The following is a 19,871-nucleotide window of genomic DNA, read 5'->3' as shown; positions in this document are numbered from 1 at the left end:
AATAGCAATTTGAAGATTCTCTTATGAAGTGTCTATTCAAGTATTTTGCTCATTAAAAAATTGGGATGTGTCTATTGTTATTAATATGTAAGTGTCCTTTATATATGCTAGATATGAGTGTTTTTATTTTGAAAATATTAAGCAGTTTTTGGCTTCCCTTTTCACCCTCATCTTTTGATGAGTAAAAGTTCTTAATGTTAAAAAATCCAATTTAATGATTGTTTTATAGTTGTTTAAAATTTGTGTTCTGTTTAAGTCATCTTTGCCTACCTCAAAGTCAGGAAGATATTTTCCTATGTTTTGTTCTAGCAGCTTTACTTTTTTACCTATCATATTTTAGTCTATGGCTCCATCTGAAATGAATTTGGCGTGAGGTAGGAACCAAAGATCTTTTTTTTTTTTCTTATGGAGATCTAAATTGACCTTGTGGAATTTAATGGAAAGAATATAATTTTCCTTGATGAATTGTGGTGGTGTTTGTTATAAACCAGGTTCTGCTACTGGGTTCTCTACTCTGTTCCATTAATCTCTATAATAATTTTACACCAACACCTCATAACATTAGTTATTAGAATTTTATAATACTGTTGATATCAGGTAGCATAAATCTTCCAATGTTAGTATTTTGCATTTCCACACAAACTTTTCAAATTGGCTTATCAAAATTCACTGCAGCAAACCCTTCTAGGTTTTGGGATTGCATTAAGTCTATAGATCTCTTTGGTGGTGAATTGATGTCTTTACAATACTGAGTTCCATTTCATGAATATGGCATATATCTCCATTTATTTAGATATTCTTTAACTTATATCAGCAGTGTTTTATAGTTGCCTATAAAGGGGTCTTGTATATTTTCATTCAATTTATTCCTACTTGATTGACTTTTTGTGACATTGTAAATAAGTGTTTTATAAATTTTTTAAGTTTTTATTTGAAGTCCAGTTAGTTAAAATATAGTATATGAGCTTCAGAGATACAATTTAGTGATTCAACACTTACATACAACACCTGGTGCTTACAACATCACAAGTGCACTCCTTAATCCCCATCACCTACTTAACCCATCTCCCCACTGACCTCTCCTCTGGTAACCATCAGTGTGTTCTCTATAGTTAAGAGCTGGTTTGCCTCTCTCTATTTTTTCCCCATGTTCATTTGTTTTTCTTAAGTTCCACATGTGAGTGAAATCATATGGTATTTGTCTTTCCTCGAGTGACTTATTTAATTTAACATAATGCTGTCTTGCTCCATCCCACGTCATTGTCAATGGCAAGATTTCATTTTTTTATTGTTGAGTAATACTCCATTGTATCTATATGCCACATCTCCTTTGTTCATTCATCAGTCAGTGGACAGTTAGGCTCTTTGCACAATTTGGCTAGTGTAGATAATGCTGCTATAAACATTAGGGTGCATGTATCCCTTTGAATTAGTATTTTTGTATTCTTTGGGTAAATACCTAGTAGTTCAATTACTGGATTGTAAGGTAGTTCTACTTTTAACTTTTCAAGGCAACTCCACCTTGTTTTCCAGAATGGCTGCACCAGTTTGCCTTCCCACCAACAGTGCAGGAGGGTTCTCCTTTCTCCACATCCTCACCAACCCCTGCTGCTTCTTGTGTTGTTGACATTAGCCCTTATAACAGGTGTGAGGTGACACCTGATTATAGTTTTGATTTGTATTTTCCTGATAATGAGTGATGGTGAGCATATTTTCATGTGTCTGTTGGTCATCTGTATGTCTTCTTTGGAAAAATGTCTATTCATGTCTTTCGCCCATTTTTCAATTGGATTATTTACTTTTTAGGTGTTGAGTTTTATAAGGTTATATACTTTGAATACTAAGCCTTTATCAGACATATCATTTGAAAATATCTTCTCCCATTCTGTAGGTTGCCTTTTAGTTTTGGTTGTTTCTGTGCAGAATTTTTTTTTAACATAATCCCAGCAGTTTAGTTTTGCTTTTGTTTCCCTTGCCCCAAGAGACATACCTAGTAAGAAGTTGCTAGGGCCAACAAATTTTGTTCTTTAATTGTTGATTGTATACAAAAAGAATGTATTTTTGTAGTTAGATTTTTTCAAGGCAAGAATTGTGTTAAACCTGTATATTTATGTGGACAGCACTGATATCTTTACCACATTGTGTTTCCAATCTGTGAACATTGTATGCATCTCCATTTTATTTAGATCTTTGATTCTTTCATGATTCTGTCCATGTTATCTAATTTTCAGCATGCAAGTCCTATACATGTTTTGTTAGATTTAAACCTAAGTATTTCATTTTTTGAGTGATTGTAAATGGCATTGTATTTTTAATTTTGGTGTCCATATGTTCATCACTAGTATATAGAAATATCATGTAAAATATTTTTTGTACATTTGTCTTTTATTCTGTGACCTTACTGAAATCTCTTTTAGTTCTTTAAAGGTTTTTGGTAGATTTCTTGAAATTTCTACATAAGCAATTATGTCATCTATAAATAACAGTTTAATTTCTCCCTTTCTGATTTGATTGTCTCTAATTTGTTTTTCTTATCTTATTACAGTGGTTAAAACTTTTCAGCACTAAATTGAATAAGAGTGGTTAATTTATTTATTTCATCACAAATGGATATTGAACTTTGTCAAAATTTTTTTTCTGCATTGAGTGATATGGTCATGTGATTTTTTTCCTTCTTTAGCCTGTTACAGTAGATTATACTGATTAATTTTCAAATACTGAACCAGCACCCCCCCAACTTTGGAATAAACCCCTCAGTCATGGTGTTTAATCTTCTTACATATTACTGAATTATCTTTGCTGTATTTTGTTAAGAGTTTTTGTGTTTATATTCATGAGAGATATTGATCACTAGTTTTCTTATTTTATACTTTTTTTTTTGGTCTGGTTTTGGTATGAGGATAATACTACCTGCATAAAATGAACTGGGACATTTGCTCCTCTTCTGTTTTCTAGGAGAGCTTGTGTATAGTTGGTGTTAATTATTATTTCTTTTTTTCTTGTTTCCTTTTTTAAATTGAAGTATAGTTGACAACCAATGTTTACATTAGTTTCAGACATATAACATAGTGATTCACAACTCTATTCATCATCTTATGCTCACCACAAGTGTAGCTACCATCTGTCACCTTACACCACTATTACAGTACCACTAACTATATTCCCTATGCTGTACCTTTCATCCTCATGAATTATTCATTCTACAACTGGAAGCCTGAACCTCCCATTCCCTTTCACTTATTTTGCCACTCTTGGCAACCATCAGTTTACTGTCTGTATTTATGCATCAATCTCTGCACTAATTATTCTTCAAACATTCGATAGAATTCTCCAGTTTATCCATCTGAGCCCAGAAATATCTTTTTTGGGAAAAATCCTTTTATATAGATTTTTTGTATTTATTTGGTAATTGTTTTTAAATTATGATTCAGTTTCCTTAATTGAATATTATCCATCATTCCACCTTCAATACTATCTATCATATTATCCATTTCATGTTAGGTGAGTTGTGGTAACATTTGTTTTTCTGGAAATTGTCCATTTCATCCCTTATTAGCTCTTTGGTGTCTGTAAGTCCTGTATTGATATTCTACTTCATTCCTGATATTGGTCATTTGTGTTCTCTCTCTTTTTTATTTTTACGTCTTTTTTTCTAGAAGTCTGTCAATTTTGTTTGTATTTTCAAAGAAAATGGATCTGTTTCATTAATTTCCTCTATTGCCTATTTTCAATTTCATTGATTTCTGCTTTTTATTTTGTCCTTCCTTCTGCTTTAGGTTTACTTAGCTCTTCTTTTTTTATATTCTCAAGGTGGAAACTTAGATCATTGATCTAAAACTTTTCTTCTTTTCTAATGGTACATTTAATGCAATAAATTTTCCTTTCAATAATGATTTAGCTATGTCCCACAAACATTGATATGTTGTATTTTCTTTTCTTTTATTAATGATTTTATTTATTCATTTGAGAGAGGGTAAGAGACAGAGAGAACACAAGCAGGGGGAGAGGCAGAAGAGGAGGGAGACACAGACTCCTCACTGAGATGGGAGCACAATGTGGGTCTTGATTCCAGGACCTGGAGGTCATGACATGAGCTGAAGGTAGACTCTTAATGACTGAGCCACCCAGACAGACTAATATGTTGTATTTTCATTTTCATTCTGTTCAAATGCATTTTTAAATTTCTCTTGAAACTTTCTCTTTGTTCCATTAATTATTTAGAAGTGTGTTGTTTAGTTTCAATGTGTTTGGAGAATTTTTCTGTTATTGATTTCTTGTTCGATTCCACTGTTGCTAGAGAACATACTTGGTATGACTTAACTTATTTTAAATTTCTTGAGATTTATTTTATGGCCCATGATATTGTCTCCCTTGATATGTGGTCTGTAGACACTTGAAAAGAGTATGCATTCTGTTGTGTGTAGAGTGTTCTATATATGTCATTTAGATCCTATCCAGTTGGTTGATAATGTTTTTCATCATGAGGTCCTTGTTGATTTTCTTAGTTGTTCTATCAGTTGTTGAGACAGTAGTATTGAAATCTCAAACTCTAATTGTGTATTTGTCTGTTTCTTTATTTCTGTTCTATCAATTTTTATTTCCCTTTTTTTTCACTTCTGTTGTTGGTGTGTACACATTTGGGATTGCCATGTCTTCTTGGTGGATTGACACTTTTATCATGGTATAGTGTACATCTTTGTTTCTGGTGAATTTATTTGATCTTAGGTGTAAATTTTCTGATAATTTAGCCACTCGTGCTTTCTTTTGATTAATGTTTGCATGAAATAACTTTGCCATTCTTTACTTTCATTCTGCCTATATCATTTTATTTGAACTGAGTTTATTGTACTAACATATAATTGTATTTTTTAATCCTATCAATCTCTTTTAATTGTATTTAGACCATGACATTTAATATAATTCTCGATATGCTCAGACTAAGTGTGATTGTTTTTATTTTATTTTGTTTGTTCTCTCTGTTTTCTTTTCCTCTCCTATGGATTACTTGAACAGTTTTTTTAGAATTCCATTTTGATATATCTATATTGTTTTTTTAAAAAACTGCTGTACTGAAACAGAATTCACATACTACATGATTCGTTCATTTAAAAATCTTCACAGTACTTAATGCTCACCACAGTAAGCGTAGTTATCATTTATCACCATACATTATTACAATATTATTCACTCTATTTTCTATGTTGTACTTTTCATCTCCATATGTACAATTCAATAACTTTTACTATATTCACAAAGTTGTGCAACCATCACCACTATATAATTCCAGAACACTTTCATCACTCCAAAAAGAATGCCCATACCTATTAGCAATCACATTCCATTCTGCCTTTTTCCCATTTCCTGGAAACCACTGATCTATGTCCTCTCACTATGGATTTGCTTATTCTATGCAAAATTATGTGTCCTTTGGATTTAATATAGTGTTTTCAATTTTTCATCCACATTGTAGCATGAATCAGTATTTCATTCCTTTTTTATGACCAAATAATATTTGATTACATGGATAATATATTTTATGTATCCATTTGCCAGTTGATGGACATTTGGGTTAATTCTACTTTTTGACTATTATGAACAATGCTGCTATGAATATCTGTGTACAAGTTCTTATGTGGACATATATTTTCATTTTGATATATATGTTTCTGTAGTAGAATTGCTAAATCATATGGTATCATACCTCTTATGGAACTGCCAAACTGCATCATTTTACATTCCCACTGTCAGCGTATGAGAGATCCAATTCTTTGTATCCTCAATAACACTTTGTCTTTTTTTTTTTAATTATACCCATTCAAGTGTATTTGAAGGCATCTCACTTGGTTTTGATGTTCATTTCCCTGATGGCCAATATCTCTATGGTATTTTTTAGTGTACTTCTTTGTATAGTTTTTTAGTGGTTGCTCTAGGTATTACATTATATGTATATAACTTATCACAGTCTACCAGTGTCAACATTTTACCAGTTCAAGTGAAGTATAAAAACCTTATTTCTTGGGGCGCCTGGGTGGCTCAGTTGGTTAAGCATCTGCCTTCGGCTCAGGTCATGATCCCAGGGTCCTGGGATTAAGTCCCACATCAGGATCCCTGCTCAGTGGGAGACCTGCTTCTCCCTCTGCTTGCTGCTCCCCCTACTTGTGTGTGTGCTCTCTTTCTCTTTCTCACTATCAAATAAATAAATAAAATCTTAAAAAAAAAAACCTTATTTCTCTTTAGATCTCTTTTCCTTCCCCCATTTATAATATAATTATCTTAAGTATTTCTTCTACCTTTATTTAGAATCACATTAAGCAATATTACAATTTTTGCTTCAATCACTGAACACAGTTTAGAAATTTGTCACCATACAAAAGGAGAGCAAAAGCCCATTGTATTCAAAAGGAGAGCAAAAGCGTATTGTATTCAATCCATATTTTTGCCTAGTCTGTTCTTTTTTGCTCCCTAATGTTCTTAGATTCCTTCTTTTATTGTTTCATTCCTGTTTAGAAAATATCTTTTCTTGAGGCACCTGAGTGGCTCAGCCAGTTAAACATCTGTCTTCAGGGACGCCTGGGTGGCTCAGTTGGTTGGACGACTGCCTTCGGCTCAGGTCATGATCCCGGAGTCCAAGGATCGAGTCCCGCATCGGGCTCCCAGCTCCACGGGGAGTCTGTTTCTCTCTCTGACCTTCTCCTCACTCATGTTCTCTGTCTCTCTCTCAAATTTAAAAAAAAAAAAAATATTTTAAAAAAAAATCTGTCTTCAGCTCAGGTCATGATCTCAGTATGCTGGGATCAAGCCCTGTGTCCAGCCCTGCATCCAACCCCACACCAGGCTGCCTGCTTTGCAGGGGAGTCTACTTCTCCCTCTTCCTCTGCCCCCACCTCGTGTGCTCAGTTGCTCTCTTTTTTTCTCTCTCTCTCAAATAAATAAGTAAAATCTTAAAAAAAAAAAAGTAACTATCTTTTCTTTTAAGATAGTTTTCTGGGGACACATTCTCTTAGTTTTCCTTCAACTTGAAAATGTCTTCATTTCCCCTTCATTCTGAAGAATATTATCTTGGGATATAAGATTCTGATGATTCTTTTCTTCTAGTACTTGAAAAATATTGTGCTACTTCCTTCTGTCTCCCGTGGATTGATAAGAGATCCACTGCCATTTGAATTGTTTATCCCAGATAGTTAAGATGCCATTTTTCTTTGGCTGCTTTTGAGATGTTTTTCATTTTCAAAAGTTGAATCTACCATTCATCTTAAAGTATATTTCTTTTTATCTTTTTGGGGGTTTGCTCAGTCTCTCAAATCTGCAGGTTTATGTTCCTTGCCAATTTGGAATTTTCAGTAATTATTTCTTTTCTTTTCCTTGGCCATTATTTCCTTAAGTACTTTTTCAGTCCTATAGATTTCTTTTCTTCCATGAATCTGATGACATAAATGCTTTATCTTTTGTTACAATCCCACAGGTCTCTGAGGTACTATTTATTCTTTTTCCATTTATTTTCTGTCATTCAGATTGGGTACTGGCTTATTGTTCTATCTTCCATTTCACTGATTCTTTCTTCTGTCTTCTCCATTGTGATGTTGAGCCTACCAAATGAATGTTTTAATTTTAGTTATTGTGTTTTTTAATTCTAAAATTTCCCTTTGGTTCTTCTTTGTGTGTTCCTTTTTTCCTGAGATTTTAAAAATTTGTTTTAGTCATGTTTTAAGTCACTTGTTGAAGCATTTAAAAACTCATGGAATTTAATCTTTATTAAGTAATTTGAAAATTTTTGTTATTTCATTCTTAGCATCTATATTAAGTTTATTGGGGCTGCCACAACAAATGACTACAACTAGGTGGCTTAAAATAACAGACATTTATTCTCTCATATTTCTTCAGGCTAGAAATTAAAGTGAAATCCAGGTTTTTGGCAGAGCCATACTTTCTCTGAAGGACTTGCCTCTTCAAGCTTTTGCTTCCTCTAGCTTTTGATAGTTCAATCTTCTGTGTTTCTTGACTTACAGATACCCACTCCTGTCTATGCCTCTGTCTCCACATGGTTTTCTCTACTACGTGCCTGTGTCCAAATTTCTCTCTTCTTAAAGGACATCATCTTTATTGTATTTAAGACCCAACTTAATCCCATATAATCTTTACTCAATTTAATTTATGTGCAAAGACCCTATTTTTTTTAAGACCCTATTTTCAAATAAGGTAAAACTCAAAGTTTCCAGGGGACATGAATTTTTGGGAGACACTGTTCAACTTAGTAAAGCATATATTGATTTTATTTTTTCATTTAGTTTGAGATCATCCTGATTCTTGGTATGATGAGTGATTTTCACTTGAAACCTGGACATTTCCCATTAAGTTCTGAGATACTGCATCTTATTTAAACCTGTTTCTGCTGTTCTTTTCTGCAGCTGTTTTGGTAGGAAAAGTGGAGGCACCACCTCATTACCTGCAAGTGAAGGTAGAAGTCCAAGTTCCCTACTTAGCCTTCAGTGAGACATGAGAGGTGTTCCTCTTTTTTTTTTTTTTTTTAGTTTTTTAAAACAATTTTATTTATTTAAGTAATTTCTACACCCCACATGGGTCTTGAACTCATGAGCCTGAGATCAAAAGTCACATACTCTTCCATCTGAGCCAGCCAGGGACACTGAGAAGCATTCCTCCTAAATGCTAAGTAGAGATGAGAGTTCCAGTTCTCCACCACACTATGGTTAGGGTCATCTCAGTATCACAGGGTGATAGTGAAAGTCTTGAGTCTCTATTAGGTCTCCTCTAACACCATCCCAGTGGGGAGAGGAAAGGTTGTCCTGTGACTACCAGGTGTGGTAGGAGTCAGGCTCCCCAATTTCCATTAAGATCTATTCTTTGACTTATGAATTATTTGGAAAAATATTTTCACATTTCAAAAATAATTTAAATTTTGTTTTTTGTCATTGATTTTTAACCCAGTTGAAATGTGGTCATATAGTGGGGTGTATCAGGATGACTTCTTCATTTGTCTTATATTCTAGTACACAGTCAACTTTGTTAAACATTTGCTATGCGATAACTTGTTCTGTCTGTTGTATACAAAATATGACAATTAGATTACCAATTCATGTCTTGTTTTTATGTCTTCTCTGTCTTTATCAAATGATTGTCTTCCTGATATATCACTTATTGAAAAAAAAAGTTCAGATTTACCCCTAAGATAATGGGTTTATGTATTTCTCTTTGAAATTGTCAGTTCTTGGGGTGCCTGGGTGGCTCAGTTGGTTGGGTGACTGCCTTCAGCTCAGATCATGATCCCAGGATCCTGGGATAGAGCCCATGTTGGGATCCTTGCTCAGTGGAGAGTCTGCTTCTCCCTCTGCCCCTCTTTTTTTTTTTTAAATAAAGATAATATGATTAGCTTCCTGGTGGATTGAAATTTGTACATTATAAACTTCTTTGTACATAAAAAGCTATTTTGCCATAAAATAATATAGCTATAACTATAGCTATATTGTTTGGGTTCATAATTGCTTGATAAATATGTTTGTGTAGGTCTTTCTTCCATTTTTTAAAAATTTTATGTTGCATTTGTGTCCCTTTTAAGTAGCTTAATGTAAAAAAAAACCTAGTCTGGAATCTCTTTTCAATGGTGAGTTTAGAGCGTTTCATTATGAATACTGATATGTCTTTATTTCTATCATTGTCTTTTGTGCCTCCTACTTTTCCCAACTTTTCTGTCTCCTTTTCTACCTTATTTATTTAAAAGGATTTTAATTACCTGAGAGAGAGACTGAGAATGCATGAGTGTGAGGAAGGGTGGAGGGAGAGGGAGAAACAGACTTCCTAGTGAGCAGGGAGCCTGATGTGGAGCTCAGTCCCAAGAATCCAAGATCATGACCTGAGCCAAAGTAGGACACTTAACTGCCTGAGCCACCCAGGCATCCCTCTACCTTATTTAGATTAATATTCTTTTTTAAAAAAAGATTTTTTTTATTTATTTAAGAGAGAGTGAGAGAGAGCACAAGTGCAGGGAAGGACAGAGTAAGAGGGAGAGGAAAAGCATACTCCTTGCTGAGCAGGGAGCCTGCCCTTGGTCTTGATTCCAGGACCCTTGGATCATGACTTGAGCTGAAGGCAGCCACTTAACTGACTGAGCCACCCAGGTGGCCCTAGATTAATATTCTTAATTCCATTTTTCTTCTACTGTTTTGGAAATACTGCTTTTATTTTAGTGATTATCCTTAAATTCTAACAAATTTACGTAATATTTAAAATTATTCAATATCGGGATGCCTGGGTGGCTCAGTTGGTTAAGCAGCTGCCTTCGGCTCAGGTCATGATCCCAGCGTCCTGGGATCGAGTCCCACATCGGGCTCCTTGCTCCGCAGGGAGCCTGCTTCTCCCTCTGACTCTGCCTTCCACTCTGTCTGCCTGTGCTCGCTCCCGCTCGCTCTCTCTCTGACAAATAAATAAATAAAATCTTTAAAAAAAAAATTATTCAATATCTTTACTCCTTCCCAAAGAATATTAAATTTTATCTTGTTTTCATTATCTCATTGTTATGGGGAAATAAGGGAAGATGTGTGACTCCCCTGTGATCATTTTAATTCCAATGACTTCCCACCCATTTATTTCACATTATTGTTGTGGAATGACTTAGTTTTACCCTTTTAATCTCCCCAAATTCAATATTATTATTGTTTATTCAATCAACTCTTTTCAGATTGACCACAGTATTCACTAAATTATTTGTTATCATTTTTTCTTGTATCTAAGGCCTTCCTTTTAAGACCAACACTATTATCTGTAAAGCACATTCTTCAGATTTTTGTTTATTGTTGATCTGTCCATTTGTGGACTTTTTTGGTCTATTTCTAACCATTTTTACTCTTAAAGATGTCTTTATTTTGCCCCCATTTTGGAATGATAGTTTAGCAGGTTATACAATTACAAGTTAACAGTTAGGTCCCCATAAAGTTTTCAACAGTTTAAATTAGGAACAGTTTAATTAATTAAAATTAGGAACAGTTTAATTTAATATCTAGGCCTAGGATTTTCAACACAAAGGAAGTACTGTTTATTTAAACCCACAGAAAAGCAGCCTTATAATTACGGTTTCTTAAGGAAGCCTTTTAATTTTATTTTTTCACCAGATATGTGGCCTGAAACAAACATTTTCTTCTTACCCCTCTTTGTCAGCAGATAGATTTCTCTCCATAGTCTGTCCTTTTACTGGGAGTGGAGTCTGGAAGGCTCTTCTCTTCAGGGAGTCTCAATTTTGCTTTACCATTTCCCATCCTTTAAAGCCTTGCCTCCTATTCCTCTGCCCAATCATTAAAACCAAGCATACTATTTGATTTCATTATGTGACATGAAAGCCAAGAGTACTATTTGATTTCATTATGTGACATCAAGAAGAGAGAAAACTAATCTATGGAGATACAAGTCAGAATAATGATTATCTTTGGTGGGTACTGACTGGAAATAAGCATGATAGAGCCTTCTAAGATTTTTGAAATGTTTTAAATGCTGATCTACATAGTAGTATATGTAAAACTACATAGGAGTAAGACTACTTGTAGTCTTACTTTAAAACATTTCCAAAATGTTTCCAAATGTTTCCAAAGACTACTATTAGTCTTACTACTATGTAGTTTTACATATACATATGTAAACATTTATATGTAAATATGTATGTAAATACATATGTAAAAATTTTTACATATGTAGTAAAATTTTTAAATGTTGATCTACATACTAGTATATGTAAAACTACATAGTAGTAAGACTACATAGTAGTCTTAGTATGTAGTCTTACTACTATGTAGTTTTACATATACATGTAAAAATTTACATATACATATGTAAAAAATTTTATATATACATATGTAAAAATTCAACAGAAAAACTCAACAGATCATACACTTAAGATCTGTGTACTTTACCATCTATAAGCTACATAGAATTTTTTAAAACACAAACACAAGGTTCTAAGTTTCTGTTATTGGCAGATATTACCAATTTCTCTTAATTTTTTGGAGATCAACCATGCACATAAAATAGTTCTGGTTATATTTTAACAAGACTCTGTGTTTGTAGCTAGTTTTTCAGAATATTCAGCCTAGCATCATGTTGAATGTGTGACTCACATGCTACTCTTTCAATTCTGATATTCTGATACTGTTTTTGGCAACTTTGTAAAGTATCACTTAAATATTGCAGCTGGATCTGCCAAAGTTCAGGCTTTGTCTCCGCTATGCTGTGTGGAAGTAAGAAAAGTCACCTGAGTCTCCCATGAGAATATTAATGGTGGAGATGTTACTTTAGAGGGCAATATGTGGTGGCCATAGTAATTACTGTAATTTCCTAGGGAAAGTACATCTTTCAGGCTAGAGTTAGGCCTCAGATATCTACTTACCCCTTCCAAGTGGAAACTGTCCCTACTTTTGGGCCACTCAGGGAAGATGGAAGTCTATTTTGAAAGGATTCAGCTAAACATTTTCCACCCATCCTCTATCCCCTTCTCTCTTCTCCAAAGTTGAGAATTCATGTATAAATGAATTTGTACCTTTTCAAAAGATATGTTGAAGTCCTAACCTCCAGTATCTCAGAATGTGATCTTATCTGGAAATAGGATCATTGTAGATATAATTAGTTAGGACAAGGTCCTGGCGGATTTGGATGGGTCCGTAATGTGGCTGGTTTAGTTATAAGAAGAGGAAGAGAGACACAGAGGGAACATTGCTATTGACTGAATTGTGTCATCCTTAAAAATGCATTTGTGCCCAATGTGTTGGCATTTGGAGATGGAACCTTTAGGAGATAATTAGGTTTAGATGAGATTATGAGGGTAGGGACCTCATGATGAGCTTAGTACCCTCATTAGAGAGGGAGATACCACAATTTGCTCTCTCTACCATGTAAGGACATGGCAAGAAGTCCAAACCAGGAAGAGATCTCTCTCTAGAACCTGACCATGCTCGTACTTATCTTGGACTTCCAGCCTCCAGAGCTGTGATAAAATAAATTTCTGTTGTTTAAGCTGTCCAATTTATGGTATCCTGTTATGACAGCCCAAGCTGACTCATGTAAACACCATGTAATGACAGAAGCAGAGATTGGAGTAATGCACCTACAAGCCAAGGAATGCCACTGATTGATAGCCGTCAGCAGAACCTAGGGAAAGGAAAGGAAAGGACAAATTCTATCCATAGTCTCAGAGGAAGCATGGCTCTGCTGACACTTTGATTTTGAATTTCTAGTCTCCAGAACAGTGAGAGAATGAATTTCTGTTGTTCTAAACCACCTGTTTTGGTGTACTCTGTTAGAGCAGCCCTGCGGAACCAGTACAGGGTAATTGCAGGGTTGGTGGAGGAATGCTGGAAATCAGCAGATGACTCAAGGTCTTTCTTAGCCTTCTCTCAAGTCATAAGCTGTGGCTAGGAACCCCTGAGATCTGAAGATTAGCCAGAAATTTAGATAGATCCATCCCCAAATTATTATATAAGGCATGGAAAGGAATTCAATTTTCTATAGTTCAGTTTACATCTAACATTTTCAGAATTCACCTGTTATATAAAACGAAGTGTATTTTGGTTTTATTAGGCCAAAATTCCTGCTAGGAATTGGGTTTTTTCTTGCCCAAAACATTTCATTTAACAGCCTACCTGGTGAATGGGGAGCAGTTGTGAGCTACAATGCTCTGTAAGATGGGAAATATTGCAGAAATGAGCAAGGACAAACTGGGGTATGGAGGAAAAACAGTCCTTTCTATTTTTTGTTCAGGGAAATTTTTTTTCAGGGAAATATTTAAAGCCTCAGGCATTGCAGTACCTTTCAAGTGAGGGATATGCATCTATTTATAGTATTTTTCAGGGATCAGGAGAATGTACATAAAACCTTTGAAATTGTGTGTGAATAAACGTCTTTGTGAACATATGGCAAGGGAGTGTGATCCTGTTAAACACTTGCTGTGTTTGGCAGGAGCAGAGAGCTAGAATGCCTGCTCACTTAGTTCTTCCCACCCCCTCAGATGTGAGTCTTAGCAGGTGGGAGGATCTGGTGCATGCTTCCTGAGGTCCATGCATGAAGGACAAACTATAGCTGTAGCCAGTTTAGTCTAGTGCCAAAGCAATATCAGGACACAAGTAGAGGGTATGTTGCTTCGAGGGTGGAGCCTGGAAAATGTGTGGAAGATGCACGGTGCCCTTTTAGTCACTGAGGAAAACTGCACTGGTGTTTTACAGGGCTCTATCAGTAGCTATGGACTCTGCATTTCAGTTAGATGCCACATGCCCAGTCCAGCCTTCCTCCACACTCTCTTTGGCCTCTCCACCCTTGATAACCAGCTTTAAAACAAGTACAGCTTTAGGAACTGAAGTGCCTGTGGCCCAAAACCCACCCCCAGACCCGGGAAGGCACATGCTGTCTTGGGCACATGCTGTTTCTTTTGTACTGGATATTTCTCATACCTCTGCTGGCTCACCCTTCAAGGCTCCCTTGTATATGACCTTCAGGGATGACTCACTAACCATCGTGTTCTTTTTAGGGTCAGAATTTTGTGCATTTGTAGTAATTCACTTAATTTTATGGATCACCATTTTTAATACCTGTCCTCACCAGATTGTATGAGGCTCTTTTTTGTTCACTCTAGTTTTCCTAGAGCCTATAGAATGTTTGACCCATAGTAGGCATTTGATATATATTGTTGAATCAATGGAAGTTCAGTATCTTTCTACATGAAAATTTGCTGCCTTATAGTTCATTCAAAAAGAAAGAAAAAGTAGAGGAGTGATATGGTGAAGGAAACTTTAAAAACATGTCTGCAGGGGCGCCCAGGTGGCTCAGCGGGTTAAAGCCTCTGCCTTCGGCTCAGGTCGTGATCCTGGGATTGAGCCCCACCTTGGGCTCTCTGCTCAGCAGGGAGCCTGCTTCCCTTCCTCTCTCTCTGCCTACCTGTGATCTCTGTCTGTCAAATAAATAAGATCTTAAAAAAAAAATGTCTGCAGATCTCTCATTTTCAAAGAGTTACTTCACATTAAAAAAAAAAAAGGAGGAAAGGAAAGAAGGAAAATAATTCAATGGAAAATGGGCAAAGGATAAAAGAAGTAATTAACAGAATTTCAGATAGCTAATAAATATACAAAAAGATGCTCACCTAGACTAGTAATCCTAGAAATGCAAATTAAAACAATATTTTATACCCTCAGATTGGCAAAATTGCAAAATATTTATTAACATTTATTGTTAGCAAGGATTTAGGGAATAGGATGCTCTCATACACTGTTGGTAGTTCAAAACTGTGCAACCTATATGGAGAACATTGGTTGTATTTTTAAAATTTAAACTATGTCTACATTTATTATTTAATAGGGAAAATTTGGAAACCACTTGACCTCATACAATAGTGAAATGATTTAAAAAATTTAGTGCATTCCCGCCACAGAATTCCTTAGCTATAAATATTAACGACAATGAAAATCTATGTAAAATATTTTTTTAAAAAGAGATTGTAGTGGCACGTGGGTGGTTCTGTCTTTGGGCATCTGACTTCTGGTCGGGTCAAGGTCCTGGAATCCAGGGATGGAGCCCCCCACAGGGTTTCCTGCTCAGTGGGAGGCCTGCTTCTCCTTCTCCCACTCCTCCTGCTTGTGTTCCCTCTCTCGATGTGTCTCTGTAAAATAAATCAGTAAAATCATTTTTAAAACAAGGAGATTGCAAAACAATACATGTAATATGATCCCAACTAAGTAAAAATATATAAAAGCATATTCTCCGAAGGAAAAGATCTCAAACGATTCACACTATGTATACTTATATATTTTTAGAGATTTTATTTATCTATTTGAGAAAGAGAGTAAGAGAGAGGACATGAGCAGGGAAAGGGAGAAAGAGAAGCAGACTCCCCACTGAGCTTGATCCCAGGACTCAGGGATCATGACCTGAGAGGAAGGCACACACTTAAACAACTGAGCCACCCAGGTGTCCTTATAATTATAATAACTTAATTATAAGGTCCTTTGAGAACTTTTCCCCTGAGGAACTAAGAATAATTTTTACAATAACCTGTACTGCTATTTTTAAAACTTTATTTAAGTATGATTGACATAAACTACACGTATTGAAAGTATCCATTTAACATTGTATAAATCTGTGAAACCAACACCACAATTAAGAGAATATCTATCACCCCCAAAAGCTTCCTTATGTGTCTCTGTAGTCTGTCCTTCCTGCCTCTTCCTAAACTAACCCGTCCCCTAGCAACCACTGAGCTACTTTCTGTCACTATAGACTAGTTTGCATTTTTTAGAATGCTATATAAATGTAATCTTACAGTACTACTCTTTTTTATTTCTGGCTTCTTTCAGCATAATTATTTTGAGATTCATCCATGTTGTCCCATGTATCAATGGTTTGTTCATTTTTATTGCTGAGTTGTGTTCCATCGCATGGGTCTATCACAACTGATTTATCCATTTATCTTTCGATGGACATTTGGACTAGTTCTGGCTTTTGGCTATTACAAATAAAGGTGCCACGAACAGCCATTTATGTCTTTGTAAAAGACCTATGCTTTACCTCCACTAACTAGCAGTGGAATGGCATAAGTCAGGTGTATGTTTAGCATTTAATAAGTTGCCAAAACCTTCCCAAAATGGTTGTACCATTTTACATTCCCACGAGAGACGGAGTATGGAGTTGTGGGCACTAAATGAGTGGTCGCTTCACCAAGACCTTTGGTAATGACAGCAACCATCAGCTCACTGCACAGGTTCAATCAGCTTACCAGGCTAAAATGATTCTGGTCCTTTTAAATCACAGATACCTTTGAGAATTTGATTAAGGTCATGGTCCATGCGGCGCACAGGACGACACACACACAAATGCCAGGCAGGAATCATCCACGTGGGAAATGACGATGGCTTGAACATTGTGACACTGTGACAGCGGGAGTTCGAACACATTGAGATGTTACCATTGTTGAGACTTGGTAAGAGGAGAGAAGATAATGCCCAGGTTAGAATGATTAGGTGATGGCGGCGACCACACAGGGTAGGAGTAAGTCTAGAGGGAGGACGAAGGGGTCATTTCTGGCTTTCTGCATGTGATGTGCCTAGGAGATACACGCCGTTCGCAACGTGGTTGTAACTGGACCTTGTGCAGGCGGAGATACAGATTTCTGTGCAACAACATACAGATTTAGCGGAAGTATGAGGAGCAGCTGCAATCACCACATGTAGCTAATAAATTCGTATCTTCCAAAGGAATCACTTCCACACCTGGCTAAAACACGCCTAACTCGTCGGGAGCATCTACAAGACACCTACCAGAAGATGCGCAACACCACCAATCTTTCCGACGAAACCCCGCCCAGCTCAATTCTGCGCGTGCGCCGGACGCATGCGCACGACCATCCCTGCGGCCGCTCCTTTTTCTGGGAGTCTGGGCTCCTTCCCTATCGCCTGCCCCGCCCAGGCGGCTGCCCGTGACCTGCCTGGGCGCAGGGAACGGAAAGCCGGAAGGGGCAAGACGAGTTCGGTTCGCCATGGGGCTGTTTGGGAAAACCCAGGAGAAGCCGCCCAAAGAGCTGGTAAGGGCTACAGGGATGACAGAAGAGTCGAGGGATTTGCGTGGGGCGTAGTGGAGTTCGTAAGCGACTGGCCACTCTCCCTCCCGGCTGGCCAGGTGCCGCTCGGCCCCCATTTCCGGGGCCTTCCACTCCACCGAGGGGCCAGAGGAGGAATCTCTAAGGAGGCGGCTGTGGCTAAAGAGAGCCTTGCTCCGTCAGCACTCCACAGAGGGGCCGCGAGCCGGATAAAGAGTTTCGGAGCCCCGGCCCCGGGCGCGGAGGTAGCCAGGCGGTTCTGGCCGCAGGAAAGCCTTTCCCCTGCGCGCGTTGGTACGACCCGCCCGGAACCTTTCCCTGGCCGACGCCCCGCCCCTAACGCCCGCCTCCGGACAGTTGGCGCACCTGCCAGTAGCCCGAGAGTCGTCCGCAGGGTGCCCTGCCACCGCCGACCCTTCCCTCTAACCTCCTCTGTTAAATGGGAGGGTCTCCTTCCTTTTTCCTCTTTCCCTGCCCTACAGCGTCATGTTGACTGCAGGCACGTTAATTATAGTAAGGACCCGACTGGTGGAATTGGTACTAAAGCTAACTCAGGACCTGGCTTCGAACTCCGGATCTACCTGTAAACTGAGATAATGGTGTAGTGTGTAGCGGTTCAGTGCCCCGCAGAGTCAGTTTTCCTGTTTGAATCCTGGTTCCCCAGCATTGTCCTCTAAGGAAAGTTCATTTCTCTGTGCCTTAGTCTTGTCGAGTAGAAATGATGAAAGTTTCACTTCAGAGTCATGGAAGATGAAAAAAAAAAAAAACTGTAAAGTTTTGTTAAGTTTTTTGGTAGTGTTAGTTAGGGTTAATTCTTTATATATTCTACACTCTGGCCACCCAACTGCAGCCCAGCCTCGTCAGCATTACCTGGCAGCTAGTTAGAAATCTGAGGCCCTGCCCAAGAGCTTTTTACCCATAATTTGAATTCTAACAAGATCTTCACTGATTTTTGTGAACGCTAAAGTTTGGGAAGCATTGCTTTACAACACCCAGTACAAATTTACCCATAATGAAGGGGGAAAAAACCCGAAATCCTGTATTTAATGATCTCACCTGTGCAGCTTTTGCAGGCATGTTTTTATTTTTTATTTATTATTATTAAAGATTTTATCTGTCAGAGAGAGAGAGGGAGAGAGCGAGCGAGCACAGGCAGACAGAATGGCAGGCAGAGGGAGAAGCAGGCTCCCTGACGAGAAAGGAACCCGATGTGGGACTGGATCCCAGGACACTGGGATCTTGACCTGAGCGGAGGCAGCTGCTTAACCAACTGAGCCACCCAGGCGTCCCTGCAGGCATGTTTTTAGAAAGCAGTGTCCTACATCATGAAGTTGCTTACACATAATGTGTGTTAATGATGGTTATATTTGTTAACCATAGGTCCTAGAACACTACATCCTCTATAAATGTTAATTTCTGTAGGCAACTTACTCAGTTTTACTCCCTGGTAAAATAAAAATTGTGGAGCTGAAATGAGGTAAGAGCGTGTGATATTACTTTGTAAGCTGTAGAGCATTCTGCAGATGCACATTTTGTAGTGTGTGTGTGTATTCAAAGATGCTTGTTATTGTAGAAGTGTATTTTTGATGTTAGGGAAAGATTATTTTCCTCCAGTGTTTGACCTTAGCTTTGCCATTCATAAAACAAGATTCTGGGAAAACTGTTCCATTACTGTTTAAACTGATCTCTTGTATATGTGTTTCTTGTTTAACACTTAGAGTATTTTTAAATGATAAATATAATTGCTAAGAATATGTCAGAATACCTTCCAGTACGGCATCATACCTAGGAAAGTGAGTCAACAACCAGTACATTTTAGGGTTTATGCATGAGATTTTTTTTTTTTTTAAGATTTTATTTATTTATTTGACAGAGAGAGATCACAAGTAGACAGAGAGGCAGGCAGAGAGAGAGAGAGGGAAGCAGGCTCCCTGCTGAGCAGAGAGCCGGATGCGGGACTCGATCCCAGGACCCTGAGATCATGACCTGAGCCGAAGGCAGCGGCTTAACCCACTGAGCCACCCAGGCGCCCATGAGATTGTTTTATAAAATAATGCCTGTCAGGGAGCACCTGGTGGCACAGTCAGTTGGGATTCCAGCTTGGTTTCTGCTCAGGTTGTGATCTTGTGGGTTATGAAATCGAGCCTCATGCAGGACTCTGCTCTCTGTGTGGAGTTGTCTTGGGTTTCTCTGTGCTTGGGTTTCTCTCTCCCTCTACACTCTCATAAATAAATATATCTTTAAAAAATATATATGCCTGCCAGTGGGATATCATACAGATGAAATAAACACTGAAGGA

The 19,871-nt window shown here is 37.4% G+C and overlaps 1 protein-coding gene across 2 annotated transcripts in view; it reads left to right on the top strand.

Moving 5' to 3' along the window:
- LOC116595879 (charged multivesicular body protein 3) overlaps nucleotides 1-19,871 on the top strand; it is a 102,855-nt gene that overhangs the window by 31,894 nt on the left and 51,090 nt on the right. Inside the window, exon 1 of one of the 2 annotated variants that reach the window (XM_032352695.1) lies at nucleotides 17,456-17,557. The exons of the other annotated variant lie outside the window; for it this stretch is intronic. Within the exon in view, the coding sequence (XP_032208586.1) occupies nucleotides 17,513-17,557 (45 nt within the window). The 5' untranslated portion in view covers nucleotides 17,456-17,512. Of the gene's footprint in view, nucleotides 1-17,455; nucleotides 17,558-19,871 lie in introns of those variants that run through there. 2 annotated transcript variants of the gene reach the window in all.

The sequence above is a fragment of the Mustela erminea genome, chromosome 7 (genome assembly GCF_009829155.1).
Source record: "Mustela erminea isolate mMusErm1 chromosome 7, mMusErm1.Pri, whole genome shotgun sequence".
Classification (NCBI taxonomy): domain Eukaryota; kingdom Metazoa; phylum Chordata; class Mammalia; order Carnivora; family Mustelidae; genus Mustela; species Mustela erminea.
Note: the sequence above shows the minus strand (reverse complement) of the source record. Positions and strands in the feature narration are given on the sequence as shown.